Source organism: Tachypleus tridentatus, chromosome 1 (genome assembly GCF_004210375.1).
Source record: "Tachypleus tridentatus isolate NWPU-2018 chromosome 1, ASM421037v1, whole genome shotgun sequence".
Taxonomy (NCBI): domain Eukaryota; kingdom Metazoa; phylum Arthropoda; class Merostomata; order Xiphosura; family Limulidae; genus Tachypleus; species Tachypleus tridentatus.
Genome location: NC_134825.1, coordinates 70,821,751 through 70,839,221, shown reverse-complemented (window position 1 = coordinate 70,839,221; position 17,471 = coordinate 70,821,751). Strand labels below are relative to the sequence as shown.

Sequence of the window (17,471 nt, the reverse complement as noted above, 5' to 3'; positions counted from 1 at the left end):
AATATCTGGCTCATTTGGTGCATATCAAAGAGGAATACAACAGCATAAAAATCTTGCTAAAAGCCTCGAAGTATGATGAGTATGGGTGGGAGGTTATTGGAGACTTCAAAATTGTGGCATTCCTGATGAGTCTCCAAGGAGGCTTTACCAAGTTTTCCTGTTATCTTTGCTTTTGGGACAGCAAGGACACCACAGCACACTACAGCAGGAAGCACTGGCCACAACGGGCCAAGTTCTCTGTGAGAAGGCACATTGTTAACTGTGAGTCACTAATGGACCTCTAGAAGGTGTTGTTCCCACCATTGCACATAAAATTGGGTCTTATGAAACGATTTGTCACAGCTCTTGGTAAAGAGTCTGCAGCCTTCAAGTACCTTCGAGACTTCTTCCCTAAGCTGCCCGAGGCAAAGGTCAAAGTTGGTTTCTTTGTTGGACCACAAATAAAGAAGATACTGGAGTGCACAGAATTTCACAAGAAGGTCAGTAGGAAGGAAAAAAAAATTGGGGCAGCTTTGTCGCAGTGGTTCGGGGCTTCTTAGGTAATCAGAAGGTCGAAAATTATGTGGAACTGGTTGAGACTCTGGTCAAGAACTACGGCAAAATGAGCTGCAGGATGTCTCTGAAAGTCCATATTCTTGACGCTCATATTAATAAATTCAAGGAGAACATGGGAGCGTACCTAGATGAGCTAAGCTAGCGCTTCCACCAAGATAAACTGGACTTTGAACGCCGCTACCAAGGAGCGTATAACAAAGACATGATGGGAGACTATGGCTGGGGGCTAATACGTGAAAGTGATTTACATTACAGTCGCAAATCTCGAAAAACTACTCGCTTCTAAACATTTTTGTTCATTTTTTATAACTTTAGTATAAATACATGTAACAACTATTTTTAATAGGATATGGTTGTATACCTTGATTGGTTTATATGTACACAGAATATTCGAATATAATTCATAAATATAATTACTTTCTTCAATATCGCACCATTAATCAAAGATGTTATAAACAATTGTTTTTTTGTTTGCGTGTAATTAAATGCAAAGCTACGCAATGAGCTATCTGTGCTGCTGGTATTCTAACAGAACCAGCAAGCAACCCATTAGTGCATCTTTCGCCAAGATTTGCTAATACTGTGTACATCATAGTAGTTTTGACCTCTTCATGCTCAAATCTATCAAACTAGAATACGAAAGCAAAGTTTGAAGTATTAATTAAATATCAAACACGCCTAAAGTATATTATTCCAATATAGAGTATTAACCAACTTTTGTTACTTCTCATTTATATACTTCTAGGTGTACGAAATAATAATTGTATTACATAGAGGCGTAAATCAGTTGTGCTTTTTTTATTAATGTTATTTCAGTATGTTATAAGTAATCGAGAAATTGCCCGAAACTAGTCAAAACATGCATATAGTTATGTTTCCAAAGAAACTTGATTTTCGTTTATCATCTTTGACACACATTTGATAAAACGTAAAGTTAAAAAAATGAAAAAATGACTTAATAATTTTAAAATTATATTATTTTCAACATGCTCTACTACTGATATCATACGAACCTAACTATGGTTACCGATATTTTTACCAGCTGAGTACAAATACTATAAACTAAAGCAGCCTCATTTATGTCACGTTAATTAATCACAGGATAAGCAACTATTATAAATTTGAGAGATAAAAACTAAACCTACCATAATATGACTTGCTTCAATTATTTATTTATATTTTATTAGTAAAGTAACTACAATAATTATTTGCCAATACGTTTAATTGGCTATATAATGATGCCTGGTGCGGACATTTCATTTTCTTAGGTTTTCGTTTTGAACACGTATTGACAACTGTGATGGCCCGGCATGGCCTAGCGCGTAAGGCGTGCGACTCGTAATCCGAGGGTCGCGGGTTCGCGCCCGCGTCGCGCTAAACATGCTCGCCCTCCCAGCCGTGGGGGTGTATAATGTGACGGTCAATCCCACTATTCGTTGGTAAAGAGTAGCCCAAGAGTTGGCGGTGGGTGGTGATGACTAGCTGCCTTCCCTCTAGTCTTACACTGCTAAATTAGGGACGGCTAGCACAGATAGCCCTCGAGTAGCTTTGTGCGAAATTTCCAAACAAACAAACAAACAAACAAAAGACAACTGTGAAGAACAGCTATATTAAATACGGCATGAAATGTCTGTTTTACAGCGTTTTTAGGAATAACTACTTTATATATAAAGCAACGCCATAACGCATCCTGATATACAAAGCAGAGCAGAGAGCATGGCAGTAGTTTCGGTTTAAAATTATCTGATCTTAATCTGAAGCTAATGATTAAATATAACCGGGGGCGTTCAGAAGTATTGTTTCTCTTCGCCCCGTCCATGGTAGTGATTGTTGAGTGACTTATACATTTAGAGTTTGCGAGACAAAAACTCAAAAACAAGATCAGTGTATACATTTATATATAGCTTCTATTTGATTACTTGCTGTTCAATAACACGAACTGTACTGTGGGACAGAGTTTGACGTCACTCGGCGTCTCTCGTCGACAAAAGGAACATGGCGGGTAAGTTTTGTCCTTGGAAGTTAATTTCGGGTTTTGTAGCATGGAGGTATGTAACATCCAGTTAAAATAACAGAAAGTAGTGTTTAACATCGTAATTTGTATTTATTTTTACAGGACTTATTGCTAAATATCATTGTAATTACTGCCAGGAAGATATAACAGGATTGAGGGTGAAGTGTGCCGAGTGCCCAGACTTTGACTTATGTTTACAGGTAAGTCACATGACTTATTTTATTCTGGCACTCGTTCTTTCGATTGACACTATCAGGAATGGGAATTATTGTGTAGCGGTAGTTCCAGTTTAGCTGACAAATTATTCCTCTCACAGGCTGCTTTAGTTTGTAGTATTTGTACTCAGCTGGTAAAAATATCGGCAACCGTAGTTAAGTTCGTATGATATCAGTGGTAGAGTATGTTGAAAATAATGTAATTTTTAAATTATTAAGTCATTTTTTTCAACTATACGTTTTATCAAATGTGTGTCCTTTATTAAAAATTGAGTCTTTTAACTTAAATAAAAAGTTAAGTTATAATTTGCATGTGGCAAATTGATGATGGTAAAATAAAAAAATACAATTGTAATGTTAAAGTACTGAGATACTGATTTAAAGTATTGAAATAATAATATCTTTATAGTCGTGTAGATTTGAATATAATTTCTCTTAGTGTTGGTGGGAAGTACACAAGGGTGCCCTCAGAAATGTTTTCAAGAGGAAACAAAACATATGTAGAGGATCAACTTTTATAATGTAAAGTCAACAGACTAAAAGATTGTGTTTTGTGTGCTTAAATCCAAACACAGATTTACAGTTTTAATTCAGATTATGAAAAAAAATATTTAGTTTAACTACAGTGCTGAGTTTATATCATAATACATGCAATTATTTGTGAAATTGCCTTTTCCTGCAGGTGTCCTTGTAAGTACAAGTTAGTATTTTTTGTTTTCAATGAAAGGGTATTCTGAAAAATTAAAAGAAAGTTTTAAATATATGAAGATGGTTAGACTAAACTTGTATAGTATTTCTTTGTATGTTGACATACTACCTCTAGTACCTGTACATGTATCAAAATAAATATTTAACTTAGTCATAAAAGATATGGAAAAAAATAAATATTGTTATATAATAGCGTGAACAATGGCATAAACTGTTGTTGGAGTTATACTCATTATGTTATCTTTGTTATGATTGCATGCTTTTTGAAAACCATTGTCATTTACATTAGACTATGCTAAAATATTTATAAAAACATTTACTGATTACAACCATGAGTCACCCTTGAGAACTTTTGACACTGTCAGTAAGGGAAAACAGTAGTGCTATCCCATAGCTACTACACTAGTCTATATATCACAAAATTTTAGGATCGGACAAGAAACAAATATTATTATTTGTTTATTAAACCTAGACTTGTTGGTTAAGGGTATTTAGAGTAATATGCAACTCTCTTTATCTTAATATAAAAATAAGTACTTGTAATATGAGTTTAACATTTGCCTATTCTAACATTTTGTAACACAAGTATTCTCACCAGAGTACATTGGTATGATAAAGGAGTAGAAATTCTGTAGACTATGAATAAAATTGTCACCAATTTGAGTAAAATATTTTTATCAATATGGGAAATGTTCGTTTCCAGTCCAGACTGAAACCTAAAATAAGATTACTGTAACATGCTGGCTTACTTTTACGGCAGAAGTGAAGGTGGCTAGATAGGCCGGTATGAGTACTAGTTGCTTAAATATAAATTTTAAAAAAATGCTTAAAAGTAAAAAGTAATGTAAGTTTAACAAAAAAACAGGGCACCATCTGACAGACAGTGAATCTAGTAACATACTGTTTATTTTGTATTTTATTTTACAGGCAACATTTTTAAAATTGTTATTATCACAAATGTAACAGCCTTAAAGCATATGTTGCAAATTATTGCTCCCCGAGTGCGTTAAGCACTTTCTCAAATAAAACCTTTATAAAATGCATTCAGTGATGTAAATCAGTGTGTGCTGTATTCTAGTTTTCTATTTAACACTAAGTTTTTTTCCAGTTCTAAATAAATATATAAATAACAGAGTTACGAGAGTGGATATTTCTTTTCTTACCTCACCTATCTTAGTGTTTGTTTGTTTTTCACAAGTTTTCATAGTGGACACTTTTGAGGTACAGTTAGCTCAGAGGTAAATTGCTTGTTTCACATCCACACATATCAAGGGAAAAGCATAGTCTTGTAGACTGCATAAGTTTATGGGTGAAGGAATGGGAATGAATATGTGTAAGATAGATAGGTTAAAGAACAAGAAACACTAAAATCTGTATTAAATAGTGTTTGTAGAATATGCATAAAAAAGAACCTTTGGGGTAATTGTTTAAACTTGTGTCTTTTTATGTAACATGGTTTAAAGGTGTTTCATGCCTAAAGCAAAACAGTAATTAGAGCAATCAGTGTCAGGGCATACAAGTGAATGTAGGCATTAAGTTTCTGGTTTTGTATGTTTTCAGTCTTACTACAAGTTTTGTATTTTAAGCAGTTTAATATAGAAGTAGTGAACATGCTCTTGAAGTGGTGACCGACAACTGGATTTAATACCCAAATTTGTGGTCTAGAAGCCTTGGGCAGAGAGTATGTCTGGAGCCCAGTATTGGCAATATAATGTTTAATATACATGTAATACTTTTGGTTAAAGAGAGGTTACAATAAAGTGCGTAACTATAAAGCTTCATTCTTGTCATTATGAGTGGTATTTGTAATGAAGTTATGGGAAATGAAAGGTTTTTACAGACATTCAAGAGAATGTAATGTTTGTAATAAAGTGAAACAAGGACAGTTTTCCATATAAATACTAGTTAATTAATTTTAATGGTGTTTATATTTTAAACTGTTTTTGTTGAAAAATTTCTTAAGATATTCCCAACAGTTGCAGGAATGTATTGGAGGGATAAAACAAATACTCAGTATTGTTAAGGTAATCTGTATCTATAGATTTAGTGGGTGGAGGAGCTTGTGGTGAAAGTTTGGAACCCACTTCCCTACTTTACTTGATCAGATAGAAGTGGTTACTGAGAAATTGTTTAATGGGTTTGGGATTATTATTCATGTGAATACTGTGCAATAATTATGGAAAAGCAATTTTAAACACATTGTTTAAGATTGTATGGAGTTAAATTGTGAGGAAGAGAGATTTTTTGAAATGGTGCAGCAGGATGGTTTTCTGTACCAAGTGGTCTTAGAGCTAATTAGAGGAAATGCCATTTTAGATTCATTGCTGGCTTCTAATGAGGATATGATTGCACAAGTTGAAGTAGGGTTAAATTTAGGAACTAGTTGTCATTACATAGTTAGGTTTAATGTTTTGTTATATATTGAGATAACAGGAAATGAAATTTATAGTTCCAAGTTTTCAGAAAGCTAATTTAAGACCATAAGACAAGATTTATTATCATCAATGGACTGATGAGTGGGTTGAAAGTTGATGAGAGGCAGATTTGAGAAGTACTTGAAAATTAATTGCCTTTAATTCAGCATGTTTCAAATTTTGTAAATATTCTTTGTTGTATTATTTGTACTGTTTTCTAAACTTGCATTGTTCTATAGCTATAACGTAGTAAAATTAAGTAAAACTAAGTAAAATTTGTTATTGATATTTTTATATGTCTGAGTTTACTTATTCTTGACTAAGTGGCGTAATAAAAGTAAATATTCAAAACATTTTCTAAAATCTATATCAGGAGATGTATGTACCCATCATAAAATAAATTTGTTGATCTTGTCTTTCATGTTGGCAATCGTGTATTTTTTTCATATAACTTGTATTTTAAGGAGTGTTTAAGTAAGAACTTTAACATGTTTTCTCTTGTAATTTTGTAAAATGTTGTGATATACAAAAGCTGTAAATGATTTCTGAAGAATTGGACTCTTACACATTTATGTAGATGTGTATATATATTTTTTTTATTGTATTCTAGTAGTATACATTCACTATTACAGGTTTTATGTCACTTATATTGATTATATATTAAGCAAGTCATTTTTATCTGTTGTTTATGCAACTATTCTATGACATATTTAATCAATTTGATTTTTATAGATGTTGCTTTTACATTCAGTGATTATGTTTGTATAGTGCTTATGCCATATTCATGCTCAGAATTAATAATGTTTTGAGTTTACTTAATTGCTTCCTTACTAATTTTCAGTGTCCTATTAATGCATGACAAACACCCCATTTGTTTTATACCTGTCAACTTATTCTCTGTATGTCAATCCTATTCATATTTGAAAATAAAACTATACTTCCTGAAAGCATGTACTTACACTTTTTTATGTTTTACCTTTCTGATTGTTTGTGAGATTTGGTGGTTTGTCTAAAAATGTTTTGAAAAGCAAACAGTTTTTCCTATTGATTAGGGCAGATATCTTAGTTTGTGTTTACTATAAATATGCTATTAATCTTATAAAGGACTGTTTATGTATAGGCTTATATATTGCTATGTAGACATTTTTCAAATTTGTTTCTTAAGAATATACATGTAAATAAATTGCTTATAAAATTGTAAAATTCACAAGGGATAGTAATTTAATTTAGTCGATGAAGGGTGGTCATCTAGTAACATTTTAGAAGCTAATCTATTGTTCATTTGAAACAAAAGTGGTTCCTATCTGTTCATCTGTAATTATTTTAATTTTACACTGTCAGAAATTGATTAATCTGTTTCTTATTTAGTTAAGAAAGGTCAGTGTATATTGCAGTTTTCTGTTTTAGTTTAAAAGTAAACACTTTTCAGTTTAATTGTAACTTCTAGGTAAAATTTTAAAGCGTTATTAAGTATTCTATTTTTGTCCTGTTTAAATCCATGTGTACATATGTTTATACAACTGTGTTGCTGTATTGCTTTTAGATTGATAAACCCTTTCCGGAGCGTATAGTGAACATTGCATACAATTTTATTTTGTTTTTGCTTTACTTTACATGGAATTTTATAAGATTTAACCATCACAGATATAAAAGGAAAAGACATAAATGCTAGATAAACCAATAATTTTTCAATGTATGTTATATTTTGCTTATTTCAAATAAAATTTGGCAATATGACATCCTACAGATAGAGAATGGTGTACTGTGTTACATACATTCTATTTTTATAATATGGTTTTATGGTTATATTGCAAAAACTATTGGCCAGCTTATGATACTTAATCTGACTTTTTGCCTACTTTAGTTGTTTTTTGTTTTTGTTTTTAGTATATGATGTCTTTATGTATATTTACCTTTCTGTTCTGGATTTTGTTCTTGTAAGACTTGTGTTGTTTGTGCATGTGTGTTTAGTATCTTGTTTTACAGTCAGGAAGTGAATGGATATATGTAGCACAAGATTAACACATTTTTCTGGCATGTATATGAGGTAACTGCTATGAAAATGTTTAATTGTTTAACATAAAAACAAGAAGGTAAGAAATGATGCTTAAAGATTATGAGATCCCAAGTGTTAACAGCAGACTAGCTCAGGAATCCATTTTGAAAAGATGGCTAAGAAATATCCTTTACATCACTGTAGCTTAGATGCTTATTGTCAATAAAGATCAAAGTGTTTGTAACTAAAGCTGAGTGGTCTTCACTTTTAAATATGTGTATTGTAACTTATTAAATTATCCTCATTGAAAAGATGAGAATCCTCCTACATTCATAGTTTCCTGTCACTCAGAGTAAGTTTAAATTATCTGTTAAACATTCATGAACAACTGTTAACATGCTTAAGAAAATATAAAGTGAAAATTGATGCTTGTTTCTAACCAGTACACATCTTTTAACACTTTATTTGTACAATAGCACTGTGCCAGTCATTAACTTTTTATAGTTAAAGCTAGTAGAAAAGCTCTGTTTTATATTTGAAAGAAATATTTTCCCCATATATACACCTTAATAAATATGGTTATGATTGTTCAGGGGGGTTACCTCCCACTACCACCACAATATAAATAATTCTGGGTGTAATGTGTAATTGCATTCAGAATTCAATAATTATATACCTAAATTGCTTAAGTAATAATCAAACCATCTTAGGAGTATAGATAATTCTTTTTAAGGTGTTTGATTAAATTACTCAGACATGGAGACAGTGATATCAAGTGTTGGGTTGAAGCTGGAAATTTGACTGTCTTGAGATGTCAAAGATAGTTTTTACTGATATTAAGTGTGTGGAGAAATGTTCTTTTTGAGAGGTTAAAAGTTTTAAATTTTGTTTGGATGACTTTGCACTGACTTGTAAAAGGTAAGTAATATGAAATTATATTGATTCTTTAATTCTCTTCCAAAAATATTTAAACATTGTGGATGATGCTTTAAACTTTAGTAATCTTTGATATTTTGCAGAAATTTGTAGTTTTTAACTTTTCTGTGACTTGTTATAACAAATAAGAGATGCAGACAGAGAAAAAAGTACATCTAGCAATTAAGGCATTTTTCTGGGTGCCTGAGTATTGGGCCAAAGTTTTCCCACCAGTTGTTGTATTAGTTTACTTCTTTTTTTTTTTTTTTACCAAAAAAGGCTGCCTGGAACATTCACTTTGGAAATTTTTAATTCCTTGGACTTTTTTTTTTTAGTATGATAATTTACTATTGATGTTATGTATTTTTCAAGATAGATCAACAGGATAAAATAGAGGACTGCTAAAACTCCAACCTATAACCTTAGCAAACCTATGTGTTGGTTAATGCATTTGGAAGAATCAACCCCAGAGCTCTGCACATTTTAACTCTTACATTAGTTTCCCCTCGTGGAGTAAGTTCATCCGGAAAGGGTTTAAAACCCACAGTAGTATTGTCTCATGGCATTTTTTTATTTATTCATTTCTTTTATTTTATTTTTTCCTGGATTTACACTTCTGTGACAAAAACAAAGACTGCATGTAGATTAAATAAACTCCTTTTTTAATCTCCAGAAGTGTTCTGCTTTTGAGTTAAATGCCATGAGTTATATAGCCTGTAACATTTGCATGTATGTAAGTGTACTGACTAATGTCATGCTAGATCCAGCTTATCTCATGATTATTTTATTTTTACTTTTATTTTTCAGTGTTTCTCGTGTAGAGCTGAAATAGGAGAACACGAGTTCAATCATCGTTATCAGCTTATAGTGCGTAATTTTCCTCTTCTTTACTTATATTAGAAGCCTAATACAGATAATTATAATAGACCACAGCAGATTAAATATTCTTAAAGATTTCACTATTTAACATACTTCTGATCACAATTTGATGAGCTCTTGTTTTATGAATTAAAAAGAAAACACTTTGAAGCTTCTCTGTAGCAAAGGGGTAAAAGTTTCTATATAACAGGTAAAGTGTTGATGTATATTTAAATACTAAGCTTTTCAATCTACAACAATAAGCAAGAACTTACCACTAGGTTGTTTGATAAATAGTTTTAAGATTCATATAGTAACAAAAGTTTGCACACGTGATTATAGGTTTCGGTTTTGTACCTTGCAGTGGAGTTTGTTTTTTTTAAGTCTTGTTGGATGTTCTTGTTTATTCAAAAGAAAAAGAAAATTCAGAAAAGATAAATCACATTTTTTAAAGAAAGGTTTCCATCCGAGACTTGTAGCCTTTAAAGAAAGTGCAAAAATAGAAGAGTGCCAGAAAAATGTCAGTTTATTGTAAAAACATACAACAGCTGTATATTTGCCTAATTATATTACTGAATAAATGTTACATATTTGGTCACAAGTGTACTGTCTCAGTGTAAAATTTTACTGCTTTATATAAAGATGTTTTAATACTAACTGTTATTTTATTTATTCATTGTAGATGTTTTTAGTTGTTTTATGTTTTAGTAGTAGAGTAAATCAAATGTTGGAGGTGTGGTCATCTGAAAACTCTTACACCCATTGATAACAGTTGTACACTGGCTCAAAAATGCTTAGTATTAGGCTTAATCATTTTCATTGATTGTGAGTTACAAAAAGTATCTTTATGAATAATTTATAAAACGTTTTGATAGTGGTGACCAAAAATCATCTGCCCTATGTTATTGGACTTAATAAATTTCATCTGCTGCTTGAAATAGAAACTCATTCATTATTTCTGTTGATGCTGAAATATAGTAACAATTTAAGCTAAAGAAGCAGCATTTTTGTAATATACATGCATCTTCATGGAAATATAATTAAATTATGAATTGATGGTGGTTTGATACTTAAAAATGAATGTTTCAATCAGCTTCAATGAAACTAGACTTTTAGAAAGCAGTTGTAACTCATTCTTTACATTTATTTAATGTGTCAGCTTATGCAGTTAGAGTGATAATGCCTACTTCCTTTTCCTTTAATGTAAGTTAAATGTTTTTAAAATATATATTTTAATAAAATTAAAAAAAACATAAGTTATCTGAACAACAATTTCATATTTTGACTGTTGTACTGTAAAATATATTTTATCAAAAGTAATGTGTGTACCATTATCCTCTTTCTACTGATAATTATTTTGTTAACTAATTCACTTTTAGTTTTCAATAACAATGTTCATTTTTATTAGAGCCTGATTTAATTGTAATTAAACTCAAATAAAACGAAAACATTAAAATTGGTTAGATTTGTCAAGATACTATTGAATTTAATGAAAAAGTTTTATAAGTTACTTTCGGAAGCCAAATATTAATTGTATAACAAATTTAATATTCTAAAAACAAATCAGAGTTAAAAGTAACAGTTCTGTAAGTTTGAGAATTACAAATAGCCTTTTCAAGTATAAGATAGAGGTTAATATGAAATTAAGTAAAAGAACAAACTTGGGTGCAATAGTTTTTCTAAGTACAAACAAATTTAAGTTGAGTACATTGAACTTGAGTAGTTATTTTATAGTGGAGGTATGAATGTTATAATTAAAATCACATGGACTGAAAGTAGAATATTCAGGTATTTTTTATTTTGAAGTAAGTATTGCGTTTATGTATTCATGAACATTAGATAATTTATAGATCAAATGTGTGTGCTTCTGTTATAGGACTGTGGTAATATTCCTATATTTCAACCACCTCACGACTGGAAGGCTAAAGAAGAACTTGCTTTACTAGAGATTGTTGAACACTTTGGATTTGGAAATTGGTAAGATTTAATGCAAGGTTTAAATGACTAGAAGTACCTTTAAATCTACAAGTTTTGTGACAAGAAATGTGATACTTAATGTTAAAAGTAATGTATGTTATAAATACAAGGCTCAGTGAACAACATCAAAATAAAAAGTATCTAATACTCTTTTGCATAATCTGTTGTAAATTAACAGTATTGGTAACTGGATTTGTCTTTGACTTAATACAGCAATATTAGGAGTTGAAATAGTTGTAACCTTAGTGTGACTGAAAATTGTTACATGGCTAGAGCAAAAGGCACTTAACTGAATTTTTTTTATATAAATGTTTATAAATATTTTTTATTTACTTTGCAGTTTACCAAAAGAGAGTGAATTTTTATTTTTTAAGTAGTGAATCTGATTTCTTTTGTTTGTATATTTTATATTATTGTGAAAGTACAAGTCATGACTTCTTTAAATGCAATAATTTAAGTACAGCATGGATGTGAGAAGGTTGTGTGCTTTTAATATTTCTATACCTGAGATAAAGTTCATATTCTACAACAATTGAACTTACTTGAATGGATGGAAACTGCCTGTTGTAGAAACACAGGTGTGGAGGATGATGTTTTTAAAGTTTTCTGCCTTTCATCTTGAAGCGAAAGATGGAATACTTTGAAGTGTCGTCCTCTATGTTTGTGTTTCTACAACAGACAGTTACTACTTATTCATGTAAATGTCATTGTAGATACTCTGCCTGAACTCATTGTTTTGTACAAGTCTTTGTACAGCAACTCGAGTATGACTCTGCTCTTAAACTTGCTGGGCTGTGTTTCCAAGAGCAGAATCATAGTCATTTCAAGTTGTACAGAGACTTGTACAAGATAATGAGTTTAGGCTTATCTCCATCCAGTACATTTAATGGAATGATCACTGACATCAGTAATCTAAAAACTGTAAATAACACATTGTGGCATCAGTCTGTCTTAACTATGTGTTACCTCATTCTTCTGGCCTTTGTCCTGTACATATGAAAATCATCCGTAAGCACCATCAGTAAGCTTCTCATCAAAGTGGAAACTGGTGAATAAGAAAAAAATTACACCTTTTTTGTATGGTTAAAAGTTTGTTCTACTTGTACACTGGTTAATTTTATTTACTTTCCTTTTATGAAATAACTCCCTGTATAACATTTCTGAAACCAGTAGTTTGTAAATATTTGATATTTTATGGTAGATATCATTGTAACCACAAAAGTGTTAAACTGTATTCATACTTGAAATCAGTAATGTTCACCATCCATGAGAAAAAGTACCTTATTAAAATTTTAGTTTAAAAATGAGCTATCATCACAGAGTAGATTTTATTGAAGTATATTTTTGTAGATGCGTAGTTATCAATAAAAGTGTCTTGCTTTTCTGTTATAACACTTGTGAGAGTTTCAATAATGACAAATAATTTGTTACACTTACTCTTTTTATTTTGTAACTCGTATTGTAAATCTCAAAGTTACTCTTTTTTCTTAATAATTTTTAATTGTTAAACCTGAAACATATCATTTTATGTGGAAATTTCACTTATTCTAATTATTGCTCAATTATAAAAGTACTGCCCAGTTATAAAAATATTACCCAGTTATGATTGGTGTTGATTGATATGGTAAATTCCAATATCTGAATTTTTGATGTATATATCACAAACTCTTTGTAATAAGATTATAAAGAAGGAATAATATCATAACACTTTGGTTTATCATGCAATACACAGTAGACAACTTTTAATTGGGCTTGACACTGAATTTCAGTGGAGTAATAATTTAGATTATTGTGTTATTGGGTAAAAAATAGTTTAAGAATAAGAAAAGTGCTGGTGATATAAAAGTTTTAAAGTGTTGAGTCAATATTTATGATACTAATCAAACTGAAAGAGCATGGAATCAGGTAATAATCTAATCCATAACTTTGAAGAATAATATTGACAGTGTCCTTGTCTTATAAGTGAAGTCATTTGTGGTTAATTCCTGAGGAAAAGCCATTAGATATTCATTTTTAAATTTAAGTTCTAAATAGCAGTTCTGAATTCTTAGTGTTGCATAACATATAAACTAGTGTTTACATAACATGTAAATTAGAAACAGATTGTTTGGCCTATCATGGAAACTTGAGTGTTGATATCTAAGACTTGCAGAAATTTAGTTAACACGGTAAAATTAAACACTGTGATGAAAATAGTCTTTGAAACTACTACTGACAACTACAATGCCTACATTATAAGTTTAATCATTACACAAGAAATATTTTCAGTAAATGAATGGAGGGTCAGTTTGAACTTAATGAAGATAGGTGGAATGTTCTCGGATAGCTCAATCTTAACTTCAGTGGAGTGTTTCAAATGGCATTTGTAATCAGTTATATTTACTTTGAGTCAATTTATTTAAATCTTAAATTCAAAGATACTTTAGTTTTTTCTGAGATTGAATACAAATGTGTTTTTTTTTTACTGTTTGTGTTTAAATTTAGGGAAGATGTGTCTGAAAGCATTGGAAAGACAACAGAGGGTAAGAAAGAGAAAATTATATTTAACTGCATGCTGCAGTTGTTGTTTTAATTTCACAACTTAGATTACCTTCCCAGATTTATTTTAAAAATATATATTCTAGAATAAGAGATATAATTATCTTCTTTGTTTCCTCTTAGAATAACTTTTTTTTCTCAGTCTCGCTTGATGTTATTTTGATCTAGAATTCTTGATTTGGATTTTTTTATTTTTTGTTAGAAAGTCAAACAAATGTGGAATTTTCATTGTTTTTTTTTTTGGTGTATTTGTTATTTTGTTCAGGTTGCTATACATCCTTAGGACCTTGTCTCATCATTTTGTCTTATTAGATTGTCATGTTTAAATAATGTTGAAAACGAATACTGAGTGTATTTTGGAGATTAAATTCAAATTCCTAATATTAAAAGAAGTTAATTTTGTTTATTGTATCCACAGAAGTATGTGAACATTACAACAACTTGTTTGTTTATGGGAACATAGGAAGAGGTAAGGTTTTCATTGTTAATTAAACTTTTGTTTAAATCATTGAAATTTTAATGACTTGAAACTAACTGCTCTTAGGAATTTGCAATTCTCCCTCCTCATTATGAAATAAATAAAAGCAGCAAAGTTAAGTCTTGTATTTCAGCTATTCTAATATAAATTTTTTGAGTTTACTGCATTTTTGAAAGTGTGAAAAGTTTGTAATGTAGCATATTTTAGACCACTAAAATGTTGTTTAATTCTTTTGCAATGGGTTTGGTATAATATACTTGACTTCCTCTATACATTTGCACACATTAACTGTTTGCACTATACCTTTTGATACAGCACGTGTATCTTCAGAGAATTTGATAGACTTTTAGTAAAGATTGCAATTCAGTTGTACACAATTAGATTTATTTGTGAAAGTATCAGGACTGTTTCCTTGCTCGTCTGAGTGCAAAGCAATTTTATGTTGTGATTAAAAAATTATTCTTTGTCCCAAAAATCTCAGATATTATTTGCATAATCTCTAACACCTAAATACATTTCAAATGTTTGTTTTCAGTAAGACTTTGTATTTTGTTATTTTCTGTATCCTAACTATGTGGAGTCTTTCACTTGAAAAACCTTGTAAACATCATAAAAAATTAGGAAATAAATATAAATTGTTTTTTGTGCTAGAATGACAATACGTAACACGAAAATATAAATGTTTAGTCTAAGTAGCTTAAGACTCATAATGCTATATATATATTTATTATTATATTGACCTTCCAGTCATGCTTAGCTAACATGACATAACTTGTATTGACTCTGTAGACGTGCACTCATGTTGCACATCCTATAATATAAAATTGACCTTTAGTCTTTCCTGTCTCCTCTCAGTGTGGATTCCAGTACGTGGTGAGGGGCCCTCCCAGGGAAGGTTCTGTTCTTTCAGTTTACCTTCTATGGGATCTAAACATCCACCCATGTGTTTGCTATGTGTGGCAACCCGTGAAGGGGAGGAGAGGATCCTGGGGGGTGAGGGGTCCAACCCTAACACACCACTTTGGCCTTGAATTCCTGTAGACGGGTGACTCCACCTTGGGTAAGTCAGCTGGTCGATTTGAGTTAGGGTCAACCAAGTACCAGTGTTGGATGTTCTCAACAGTTGTTGTGGACATTGTATCTAATGTTGGTGTTTGAGTATAGTGCTCACGAAACTCTGGCGTTGCTGCACTGTCCTTGTTTGACATTGTAGTGCATCTCCTTATAGGGCTCCTTGGTGGGTGGGGTCAGTAGGCACCAAAATTTTCCTCTTTTTTTTTATTATGGATCCTCCAAATACAAAATTAAATAAAATAGTGAAAAACCAGTCGATAGGTAAATGACTATGTCTTGAAGATTCTGAGCAGCAATCTTGAACATATGTACCACCTGTTGTAAGTCATTTTCTTATCCTACATTCTCTTTCAGACAAACCTTTAAGGGAAATGTCTCCCCTTTTTATTCAGAAGGGCCTGGAGGGACTTGCTGGCTCTCCAAAGTCAGTAAAGAAGCTTCGATTTGGTGACATATTGGTAGAAACATCTACATTTCAACATAGTGAATTCCTCTTGCATTCAACGGCAATTGGGGATATACTTATTGAGATTACACCTCATACTGCTTTGAATTCATCATGAGGAGTTATTGTTGAGAGGGATTTCAAGAACATCCCCGAGTTAGAGATTCTTACTGGTTTCTCTGCTCAAGGAGTTTCTGCAGTGAGGTGTATCTCCACTCCCAAAGATGTAATTACAGTTCTGACCAATATCTTTGTTCTGACATTTATATCACCATGTCCACCTGCCACCATCAAGGCAGGTTATCTTAATTGCAGGGTTCGGCCATACATTCCAAATCCTCTCTGATGTTCCCAGTGTCAGAGATTTGGTCACTCAAAGATGTCATGTCGTGGTTCCCTGACGTGTGCTCATTGTGTTGGCAAGGACCATGATGCCAACAAGTGTGAAATGGACCCTCATTGCATCACTTGCAATGGCTCTCACCCATCCCACTTTTGTTCTTGTCCTAAGTGGTTGGAAGAAAAAGAAGTGCAGATTTTGAAAGTGATTCATAACATTGCTTATCCTTAGGCTCGAAAGTTGCTGTCCACCACTTCATCTCAGACAAATGCTGCTGCACTTCGTTCCATAACTACAGTGGGAGTGCAGACAGATCTCTCTGTGCCTCCCAAAAAATTGTTCTTAAATCAAATGAAGTCTTTTGACCTCCATGGTAAAAACGTTGATGAATCAACTTCAAAACAATCATTCTTTCATGTCCTCAATCACTGGAATCCCCTTTCAACAACAAAGACCTGCCCAATCAACCCAGTGCAGGATCCATGGAGGTTGATAGACCTCCCTCAAATAAGGACAGTAAGGAATAAGGTCGTGGTCGTAAACAGAAGGGTTCTCCATCCAATTAGCCTACACATAAATAAAAACGGCCACCCTGATACAATGGAACTGTTGAGGTCTGTGTTCTAATCTGGATGACATCAAAAAACTGATTGCTTCCTACCATCCTGTATGTTTTTCCTTACAGGAAACATTTTTCAAACCTGCCAATACAGTCACCTTTCCGCAGTTTTCTTTGTGTAGATATAATAGGCTGTGTGATGGACGAGTGCATGGAGAGGTGACACTGTTGGTTGATCAGCATGTCACCACCCTATGTTTGCCACTCAACACACACTTGGAAGCCATAGCCGTTCGTGTTTCCTTGGGTCATACCATCACTGTTTGTTCTATGAAGAGACATATGATCAATCAGACCTTGATGCTTTCATTGAACAGTTGCTGTC

General features: G+C 31.9%; 1 protein-coding gene across 2 annotated transcripts in view; it reads left to right on the top strand.

Annotated features, from left to right (window-relative positions):
• Nucleotides 1-2,249: 2,249 nt before the first annotated feature.
• Nucleotides 2,250-17,471, top strand: part of LOC143251799 (transcriptional adapter 2-beta-like) — a 55,275-nt gene continuing 40,053 nt past the window's right edge. The window contains exons 1-6 of one of the 2 annotated variants that reach the window (XM_076503044.1): nucleotides 2,250-2,557; nucleotides 2,672-2,769; nucleotides 9,625-9,684; nucleotides 11,552-11,652; nucleotides 14,137-14,174; nucleotides 14,609-14,659. In XM_076503044.1, the coding sequence (XP_076359159.1) occupies nucleotides 2,551-2,557; nucleotides 2,672-2,769; nucleotides 9,625-9,684; nucleotides 11,552-11,652; nucleotides 14,137-14,174; nucleotides 14,609-14,659 (355 nt within the window). In that variant the 5' untranslated portion in view covers nucleotides 2,250-2,550. The remainder of the gene's footprint in view (nucleotides 2,558-2,671; nucleotides 2,770-9,624; nucleotides 9,685-11,551; nucleotides 11,653-14,136; nucleotides 14,175-14,608; nucleotides 14,660-17,471) is intronic. The other variant, XM_076503051.1, reaches the window with a different exon arrangement.